We start from the raw sequence: 11,213 nt of genomic DNA on the forward strand, positions 1-11,213 counted from the left end.
AGTCACTTGAGCTTAATTCTATAGTTTTGGAAATAAAGCCTTCATGTAATATTTCAGTGACGTCAGTAGAACAAACACGAAGTGAAACAGTCCCGACTCTGATCTGAGCATTTTATTTCATTTAATGTTTGTACAGGAATAAATCAGTGATAAAGACATGAAACTTGAACTGTGGCCCTGAAATGCAACGTCACATTTAAGATTTTTTTTAACAAAAGTGAAAAACGACAAGACCCTGGTCCACCCTGGTCCACCCCTAGTCCACCTCGGTCCCTCCTGGTCCCTCCTGGTCCACCCCTAGTCCACCCCGGTCCACCCTGGTCCCTCCTGGTCCACCCCTAGTCCACCCCGGTCCACCCTGGTCCCTCCTGGTCCACCCCTAGTCCACCCCGGTCCACTCCGGTTCCCCCTGGTCTTCCCTGGTCCACCCCGGTCCCCCCTGGTCCACCCTAGACCACCCTCTGGTCCTCCCCGGTCCACTCTGGTCCACCCCTAGTCCACCCTGGTTCCCCCTGGTCTTCCCTGGTCCACCCTGGTACACCTCAGTTCCACCTGGTCCACCCCGGTCCACCCCGGTCCTCATGTCTGGATCTGGGTGGCGAGGTGCACACACAGCATGGCCAGCAGCGGCGTGGACATGACCAGCGGCGCCACCATCAGGACGAGCGTGGTCATGGGTGGGTCCTGAATCCTCCCGCACTCAGAGAAGTAAGTCAGATGCACGTCCATGAAGAAGTGGTTCTCCAGCGCGCCCACTCTTCTGCACCAGGAGGCTTCGGCCCAGCGGTCCACGCAGTGTTTCAGGTGGTTATAGTGACTGCACGACAAACAGGGACGCGCTGAAGAGACACAAACTCAACCGTTGCCATGACAACGTGATGTGATAATGTTGCACTGTAAATGTGATTTTAACTTAAAAATGTGAAAAACAGAACTTAAACTGTTTATACTTAACCTCATTTTCCCTTTTATGAGCACATAAAAAACTCTGACTTGACCTCGTGCTAACGCGCCGTGTTTCAACTGATGCTAACTTACACGTCGAGCCTTAGTGACACAAAGCTAGCAAAGTGCGTTAGCAACAGCCGTTTCCTGTTTATGGCCGCACGGCACTCGCTTTGTCAAGAGCCACAATCTGATATTTCCTGGTCATAATGCGTCTGACATTAGCATTAGCATTAGCATGACATAAAGAGAGGTTCAAACGCTTTGCAGAGAAGTCAAAGAAATGAAGCAAAACCGTTCCTGTTTACGCTAGCTTTAGCCACGCCCTTACACACACACAACTGGATTTACTAATCGACTTTTTGTGGTCTGCAGCTTGTCTTGGTCCAGGAGATGGACTTAGACCTTCAGGATGGAGACAAACGCTCTAAAACCGCAGAGGAAGCTCCAGCAGGACGACGTGACGGAGAGAAAAGCCACAGTGCGGGGCTTTTTGAGGTGGTCTCACCCTTTGACGACGGGCCACACACAGCCTCGTCTGTACTGCGCTCGCTCCAGACTCCGGTTAAACTCGGACAGACACAGCTCCAGTTTGGACTCGAACAGAGAGCGGTCACACGGGAGAACCACCAGCCTCGAGGAGGACCCCCACGCTCCTGCTGAAGAGAGAGAGAGAGAGGGTCAGAGAGCGGTCACACGGGAGAACCACCAGCCTCGAGGAGGACCCCCACGCTCCTGCTGAAGAGAGAGAGAGAGAGGGTCAGAGAGCGGTCACACGGGAGAACCACCAGCCTCGAGGAGGACCCCCACGCTCCTGCTGAAGAGAGAGAGAGAGAGGGTCAGAGAGCGGTCACACGGGAGAACCACCAGCCTCGAGGAGGACCCCCACGCTCCTGCTGAAGAGAGAGAGAGAGAGGGTCAGAGAGCGGTCACAGAGGAGAACCACCAGCCTCGAGGAGGACCCCCACGCTCCTGCTGAAGAGCGAGAGAGAGAGGGTCAGAGAGCGGTCACACGGGAGAACCACCAGCCTCGAGGAGGACCCCCACGCTCCTGCTGAAGAGAGAGAGAGAGAGGGTCAGAGAGCGGTCACACACGAGAACCACCAGCCTCGAGGAGGACCCCCACGCTCCTGCTGAAGAGAGAGAGAGGGTCAGAGAGCGGTCACAGAGGAGAACCACCAGCCTCGAGGAGGACCCCCACGCTCCTGCTGAAGAGAGAGAGAGGGTCAGAGAGCGGTCACAGAGGAGAACCACCAGCCTCGAGGAGGACCCCCACGCTCCTGCTGAAGAGAGAGAGAGAGAGGGTCAGAGAGCGGTCACACGGGAGAACCACCAGCCTCGAGGAGGACCCCCACGCTCCTGCTGAAGAGAGAGAGAGACAGAGCGTCCTCCTGCGTTGTCCTGCGTCTTATTGTGTCCTGCTGAATTGAACCGAATTCTACTGCAGAAGTTGGAGTTACCTTCAGTTGGACTCAGTTTTGGACTCACCGGAGCAGATGCAGAGGAGCAGCACCAAAGGGAAAGTCATCTGTGTGAAGAAGAAGAAGAAGAAGAAGAAGAAGAAGAAGAAGAAGAAGAAGAAGAAGAAGAAGAAGAAGAAGAAGAAGAAGAAGAAGAAGAAGAAGAAGAAGAAGAAGAAGAAGAAAATCGTTTTAGTTTTTATCCAAAAAGAAGCGTTAAGCCCCGTTTCACCGTCTTCACGTACGACATAAATAAGCGTTCATAGAAATTACTAAAGATACAACGTGAACCAGGACTTTCCCACATGCTCTAAAAATAAAGACGGAGCAGAAAGACGGGACGTCACCGAGTCAGGGGCCATTTCCCAGAGGGTCAGGGGCCATTTCCCAGAGGGTCAGGGGCCATTTCCCAGAGGGTCAGGGGCCATTTCCCAGAGGGTCAGGGGCCATTTCCCCCTGAGACTCAAAAAACACTTTGAGTCCATCAGTCGATCAACCGCATTTTCCACCGTAAGGATCAATGCACAAGTCCCGCACTCCCCCTGGTGGCGGCAGGTGAGATGCACTCCCCCTGGTGGCGGCAGGTGAGATGCACTCCCCCTGGTGGCGGCAGGTGAGATGCACTCCCCCTGGTGGCGGCAGGTGAGATGCACTCCCCCTGGTGGCGGCAGGTGAGATGCACTCCCCCTGGTGGCGGCAGGTGAGATGCACTCCCCCTGGTGGCGGCAGGTGAGATGCATTCCCCCTGGTGGCGGCAGGTGAGATGCACTCCCCCTGGTGGCGGCAGGTGAGATGCACTCCCCCTGGTGGCGGCAGGTGAGATGCATTCCCCCTGGTGGCGGCAGGTGAGATGCACTCCCCCTGGTGGCGGCAGGTGAGATGCACTCCCCCTGGTGGCGGCAGGTGAGATGCACTCCCCCTGGTGGCGGCAGGTCATTGAGAATGTCGCGCCGCCACCGCGTGACTGTCAAAAAACAGCAACTTGTGGACGTCCATTCCTCTGTGTTGTGGACGTCCAGTCCTCTGTGTTGTGGACGTCCAGTCCTCTGTGTTGTGGACGTCCAGTCCTCTGTGTTGTGGACGTCCAGTCCTCTGTGTTGTGGACGTCCAGTCCTCTGTGTTGTGGACGTCCAGTCCTCTGTGTTGTGGACGTCCAGTCCTCTGTGTTGTGGACGTCCAGTCCTCTGTGTTGTGGACGTCCAGTCCTCTGTGTTGTGGACGTCCAGTCCTCTGTGTTGTGGACGTCCAGTCCTCTATCAGGGATGATGGAGGAGACACTAACCCTGAAGCTGCTGGTGATTGTCTGTAGAAATCTGAATAATAAAACAAACAAATAACTATATCGCCTAAATTTAGTTTACTTGTACTTTCATTAAAAATACCACAATCGAATATAAAATCGTCCACTAGAACAAAATATTGACGCTATGAAAACTATATTTAATTTGTACTCTCTGTGTACTTTCCTTTGGTTTGATACACGGCAGTTACACTTTATTATTGAGCTCAGACATGAAGATTTCCCCTGGACAGAAGCGACAGCTGAGACGTTTATCCAGTCGTCAAGTAAACGACACGAGCGTCTCTATGTTTGGCCTCCTGACCACTCCTCCTGACCACACCTCCTGACCACACCTCCTGACCACTCCTCCTGACCACTCCTCCTGACCACACCTCCTGACCACACCTCCTGACCACTCCTCCTGACCACACCTCCTGACCACACCTCCTGACCACACCTCCTGACCACACCTCCTGACCACACCTCCTGACCACTCCTCCTGACCACACCTCCTGACCACTCCTCCTGACCACTCCTCCTGACCACTCCTCCTGGCCACTCCTCCTGACCACACCTCCTGACCACACCTCCTGACCACACCTCTTGAACACACCTCCACTGTGCGAAGCCCCTGAACGCGAGAATGCGAGGCCCCTGAACGCGAGGGCCCTGAACGCGAGGGCCCTGAACGCGAGGCCCCTGAACGCGAGGGCCCTGAACGCGAGGGCCCTGAACGCGAGGCCCCTGAACGCGAGGGCCCTGAACGCGAGGGCCCTGAACGCGAGGCCCCTGAACGCGAGGCCCCTGAACGCGAGAATGAAAAGAATATGAGGAAGTGAACTTTAGTAACGTTTTCATGACAGTTTAGAGATCAAAAGATGAAACAGGTCGTAATCTAACTCTTAATCTGTCGTCAGTGCACGACTTCCACTTCCCCTTCTTCTCTCTCTCTGCATCATTACTCTCTCTGCATCATTACTCTCTCTGCATCTTTACTCTCTCTGCATCATTACTCTCTCTGCATCATTACTCTCTCTGCATCATTACTCTCTCTGCATCTTTACTCTCTCTGCATCATTACTCTCTCTGCATCTTTACTCTCTCTGCATCTTTACTCTCTCTGCATCTTTACTCTCTCTGCATCATTACTCTCTCTGCATCTTTACTCTCTCTGCATCTTTACTCTCTCTGCATCATTACTCTCTCTGCATCTTTACTCTCTCTGCATCATTACTCTCTCTGCATCTTTACTCTCTCTGCATCATTACTCTCTCTGCATCTTTACTCTCTCTGCATCTTTACTCTCTCTGCATCTTTACTCTCTCTGCATCTTTACTCTCTCTGCATCATTACTCTCTCTGCATCATTACTCTCTCTGCATCTTTACTCTCTCTGCATCTTTACTCTCTCTGCATCTTTACTCTCTCTGCATCATTACTCTCTCTGCATCTTTACTCTCTCTGCATCATTACTCTCTCTGCATCTTTACTCTCTCTGCATCATTACTCTCTCTGCATCTTTACTCTCTCTGCATCTTTACTCTCTCTGCATCATTACTCTCTCTGCATCTTTACTCTCTCTGCATCATTACTCTCTCTGCATCATTACTCTCTCTGCATCTTTACTCTCTCTGCATCATTACTCTCTCTGCATCTTTACTCTCTCTGCATCTTTACTCTCTCTGCATCTTTACTCTCTCTGCATCATTACTCTCTCTGCATCTTTATTCTCTCTGCATCATTACTCTCTCTGCATCTTTACTCTCTCTGCATCATTACTCTCTCTGCATCATTATTCTCTCTGCATCTTTACTCTCTCTGCATCATTACTCTCTCTGCATCTTTACTCTCTCTGCATCTTTACTCTCTCTGCATCATTACTCTCTCTGCATCATTACTCTCTCTGCATCTTTACTCTCTCTGCATCATTACTCTCTCTGCATCTTTACTCTCTCTGCATCTTTACTCTCTCTGCATCTTTACTCTCTCTGCATCATTACTCTCTCTGCATCTTTACTCTCTCTGCATCTTTATTCTCTCTGCAACATTACTCTCTCTGCATCTTTACTCTCTCTGCATCATTACTCTCTCTGCATCATTATTCTCTCTGCATCTTTACTCTCTCTGCATCATTACTCTCTCTGCATCTTTACTCTCTCTGCATCATTACTCTCTCTGCATCTTTACTCTCTCTGCATCTTTACTCTCTCTGCATCTTTACTCTCTCTGCATCTTTACTCTCTCTGCATCATTACTCTCTCTGCATCATTACTCTCTCTGCATCTTTACTCTCTCTGCATCTTTACTCTCTCTGCATCTTTACTCTCTCTGCATCATTACTCTCTCTGCATCATTACTCTCTCTGCATCTTTACTCTCTCTGCATCATTACTCTCTCTGCATCTTTACTCTCTCTGCATCATTACTCTCTCTGCATCTTTACTCTCTCTGCATCTTTACTCTCTCTGCATCTTTACTCTCTCTGCATCATTACTCTCTCTGCATCATTACTCTCTCTGCATCTTTACTCTCTCTGCATCATTACTCTCTCTGCATCTTTACTCTCTCTGCATCATTACTCTCTCTGCATCTTTACTCTCTCTGCATCATTACTCTCTCTGCATCTTTACTCTCTCTGCATCTTTACTCGCATCTTTACTCTCTCTGCATCTTTACTCTCTCTGCATCTTTACTCTCTCTGCATCTTTACTCTCTCTGCATCTTTACTCTCTCTGCATCATTACTCTCTCTGCATCATTACTCTCTCTGCATCATTACTCTCTCTGCATCATTACTCTCTCTGCATCTTTATTCTCTCTGCATCATTACTCTCTCTGCATCTTTACTCTCTCTGCATCATTACTCTCTCTGCATCATTATTCTCTCTGCATCTTTACTCTCTCTGCATCATTACTCTCTCTGCATCTTTACTCTCTCTGCATCTTTACTCTCTCTGCATCATTACTCTCTCTGCATCATTACTCTCTCTGCATCTTTACTCTCTCTGCATCATTACTCTCTGCATCTTTACTCTCTCTGCATCTTTACTCTCTCTGCATCTTTACTCTCTCTGCATCATTACTCTCTCTGCATCTTTACTCTCTCTGCATCTTTATTCTCTCTGCAACATTATTCTCTCTGCATCTTTACTCTCTCTGCATCATTACTCTCTCTGCATCATTATTCTCTCTGCATCTTTACTCTCTCTGCATCATTACTCTCTCTGCATCTTTACTCTCTCTGCATCTTTACTCTCTCTGCATCTTTACTCTCTCTGCATCATTACTCTCTCTGCATCTTTACTCTCTCTGCATCTTTACTCTCTCTGCATCATTACTCTCTGCATCTTTACTCTCTCTGCATCTTTACTCTCTCTGCATCTTTACTCTCTCTGCATCATTACTCTCTCTGCATCTTTACTCTCTCTGCATCTTTATTCTCTCTGCAACATTATTCTCTCTGCATCTTTACTCTCTCTGCATCATTACTCTCTCTGCATCATTATTCTCTCTGCATCTTTACTCTCTCTGCATCATTACTCTCTCTGCATCTTTACTCTCTCTGCATCTTTACTCTCTCTGCATCTTTACTCTCTCTGCATCATTACTCTCTCTGCATCTTTACTCTCTCTGCATCTTTACTCTCTCTGCATCTTTACTCTCTCTGCATCTTTACTCTCTCTGCATCTTTACTCTCTCTGCATCATTACTCTCTCTGCATCATTACTCTCTCTGCATCATTACTCTCTCTGCATCTTTACTCTCTCTGAATCTTTACTCTCTCTGCATCTTTACTCTCTCTGCATCATTACTCTCTCTGCATCTTTACTCTCTCTGCATCATTACTCTCTCTGCATCTTTACTCTCTCTGCATCATTACTCTCTCTGCATCTTTACTCTCTCTGCATCTTTACTCTCTCTGCATCTTTACTCTCTCTGCATCTTTACTCTCTCTGCATCTCTCTTCGTGGACTTGAAGCTCCTAAACATCTGCTTCCGGGACATTCTTTAAATCATTGGATTCATCTCCAGGGAAAAATCCAGATGTTCCACAGAAACTAGTGTCAAAACTGCACAACAACAACACAAAACCACCGAAACCACCATGTCTCACCCCCGTCCCACACACATATCTCACCCCCCGTCCCACACACATGTCTCACCCCCCGTCCCACACACATGTCTCACCCCCCGTCCCACACACATGTCTCACCCCCGTCCCACACACATGTCTCACCCCCGTCCCACACACATGTCTCACCCCCCGTCCCACACACATGTCTCACCCCCCGTCCCACACACACATGTCTCACCCCCCGTCCCACACACGTCTTACCCCCGTCCCACACACACATGTCTCACCCCCGTCCCACACACATGTCTCACCCCCCGTCCCACACATGTCTCACCCCCGTCCCACACACACATGTCTCACCCCCGTCCCACACACATGTCTCACCCCCGTCCCACACACACATCTCTCACCCCCCGTCCCACACACATGTCTCACCCCCGTCCCACACACACATGTCTCACCCCCCGTCCCACACACATGTCTCACCCTCGTCCCACACACATGTCTCACCCCCGTCCCACACACATGTCTCGCCCCCCGTCCCACACACATGTCTCACCCCCCTTCCCACACACATGTCTCACCCCCCGTCCCACACACATGTCTCACCCCCGTCCCACACACACATGTCTCACCCCCGTCCCACACACACATGTCTCACCCCCGTCCCACACACACACATGTCTCACCCCCCGTCCCACTCACACATGTCTCACCCCCCGTCCCACACACACATGTCTCACCCTCCGTCTACACACACACACACATGTCTCACCCCCGTCCCACACACATGTCTCGCCCCCCGTCCCACACATATGTCTCACCCCCCGTCCCACACACATGTCTCACCCCCGTCCCACACACACATGTCTCACCCCGTCCCACACACATGTCTCACCCCCCTTCCCACACACATGTCTCACCCCCGTCCCACACACACATGTCTCACCCCCGTCCCACACACACACATGTCTCACCCCCCGTCCCACACACACATGTCTCACCCTCCGTCTACACACACACACACATGTCTCACCCCCCGTCCCACACACACATGTCTCACCCTCCGTCCACACACACACAAACACACATGTCTCACCCCCCGTCCCTCACACACATGTCTCACCCCCGTCCCGCACACACATGTCTCACCCCCGTCCCACACACACATGTCTCACCCCGTCCCACAAACACATGTCTCACCCCCGTCCCACACACACATGTCTCACCCTCCGTCCACACACACACACACATGTCTCACCCCCCGTCCCACACACATGTCTCACCCCCGTCCCACACACACCTGTCTCACCCCCCGTCCCACACACACATGTCTCACCCCCGTCCCACACACATGTCTCACCCCCGTCCCACACACACATGTCTCACCCCCCGTCCCACACACACATGTCTCACCCCCCGTCCCACACACACATGTCTCACCCCCCGTCCCACACACACATGTCTCACCCCCCGTCCCACACACACATGTCTCACCCCCGTCCCACACACACATGTCTCACCCCCGTCCACACACACACACACCTGTCTCACCCCCCGTCTCACACACACATGTCTCACCCCCGTCCCACACACATGTCTCACCCCCCGTCCCACACATGTCTCACCCCCGTCCCACACACACATGTCTCACCCCCCGTCCCACACACACATGTCTCACCCCCCGTCCCACACACACATGTCTCACCCCCCGTCCCACACACACATGTCTCACCCCCGTCCCACACACACATGTCTCACCCTCCGTCCACACACACACACACATGTCTCACCCCCCGTCCCACACACACATGTCTCACCCCGTCCCACACACATGTCTCACCCCCCTTCCCACACACATGTCTCACCCCCCGTCCCACACACATGTCTCACCCCCGTCCCACACACACATGTCTCACCCCCGTCCCACACACACATGTCTCACCCCCGTCCCACACACACACATGTCTCACCCCCCGTACCACACACACATGTCTCACCCCCCGTCCCACACACACATGTCTCACCCCCGTCCCGCACACACATGTCTCACCCCCGTCCCACACACACATGTCTCACCCCCGTCCCACACACACATGTCTCACCCTCCGTCTACACACACACACACGTCTCACCCCCGTCCCACACACATGTCTCGCCCCCCGTCCCACACATATGTCTCACCCCCCGTCCCACACACATGTCTCACCCCCGTCCCACACACACATGTCTCACCCCGTCCCACACACATGTCTCACCCCCCTTCCCACACACATGTCTCACCCCCCGTCCCACACACATGTCTCACCCCCGTCCCACACACACATGTCTCACCCCCGTCCCACACACACATGTCTCACCCCCGTCCCACACACACACATATCTCACCCCCCGTCCCACACACACATGTCTCACCCTCCGTCTACACACACACACACATGTCTCACCCCCCGTCCCACACACACATGTCTCACCCTCGTCCCACAAACACATGTCTCACCCCCGTCCCACACACACATGTCTCACCCTCCGTCCACACACACACACACACATGTCTCACCCCCGTCCCACACACACCTGTCTCACCCCCGTCCCACACACACATGTCTCACCCCCGTCCCACACACATGTCTCACCCCCCGTCCCACACACACATGTCTCACCCCCCGTCCCACACACACATGTCTCACCCCCCGTCCCACACACACATGTCTCACCCCCGTCCCACACACACATGTCTCACCCTCCGTCCACACACACACACACATGTCTCACCCCCCGTCCCACACACACACATGTCTCACCCCCCGTCCCACACCAACACGTCTCACCCTCCGTCCCACACACACATGTCTCACCCCCGTCCTACACACACATGTCTCACCCCCCGTCCCACACAGACACCTCTCGACCCCTGTCCCGCGGCCCGAGCGACGTTACCGTGGGTTCTGCGCCGCGTCCGGGTCGTGGTCCTCGAGGCGCTGGAGCGAGCGGTGGATCTGCTGATGTTCTGCTGCTGCTCAGAGGCTTTAACTCGATTGTGAAACGAGGGACGAGCGGCTGCTTCCGTTCTCAGGCTGGAGGGGGGGAGGGGAGGGGGGGTGGGGGGTGGCCCCGGGGACGCATGAACCAGGGGCCCAATGAGCCACTCTGAGCAGAGAGAGGAAGAGTCAGAAGAGAGAAGAAGCACTCTCCTCCTTTACCTCTTTCTCTCTCTCTCTCTCTCTCTCTCTCTCTCTTCCTCTTCTCTTTTCCTCCCTCTCTCTCCTTTTCTTTCTGTTTCTCCCTCCCCTTCTCTGTCTCATTTTCTCCACTTTCTCTCCATTTTATCTTTTCCCTCCCTCTCTTTCCCTCTCTCTCTCTCTTTTTCTGCACATTATCTCCATTTTATCTCCTCTCTCCACCCTCTGTCCCTCCCTTTCTCGTTTTCTCCACTTTCTCTCTTTTTTACGTT

At 52.6% G+C, this 11,213-nt stretch overlaps 1 protein-coding gene across 2 annotated transcripts; it reads right to left on the reverse strand.

The window, feature by feature from the left end:
- Nucleotides 1–413: 413 nt before the first annotated feature.
- LOC140382598 (receptor activity-modifying protein 1-like) lies at nt 414–10,795 on the reverse strand. 2 transcript variants are annotated; one of them, XM_072465925.1, is made up of 4 exons: nt 10,700–10,795; nt 2,434–2,473; nt 1,454–1,601; nt 414–817 (listed from the first exon to the last, which is right to left on the reverse strand). In XM_072465925.1, the coding sequence occupies exons 2-4, from the start codon at nt 2,471–2,473 to the stop codon at nt 580–582; spliced, it is 426 nt and encodes a 141-aa protein (XP_072322026.1). In that variant the 5' UTR covers nt 10,700–10,795; the 3' UTR covers nt 414–579. The 2 variants fall into 2 exon arrangements, with proteins under 2 accessions (XP_072322026.1, XP_072322025.1); XM_072465924.1 differs by having other exon boundaries at nt 1,454–1,604.
- Between the last annotated feature and the right edge of the window lie 418 nt (nt 10,796–11,213).

The sequence above is a fragment of the Eucyclogobius newberryi genome, unplaced genomic scaffold (genome assembly GCF_026437365.1).
Source record: "Eucyclogobius newberryi isolate DKJ021-1_F unplaced genomic scaffold, fEucNew1.0.hap1 SCAF_101, whole genome shotgun sequence".
NCBI lineage: Eukaryota > Metazoa > Chordata > Actinopteri > Gobiiformes > Gobiidae > Eucyclogobius > Eucyclogobius newberryi.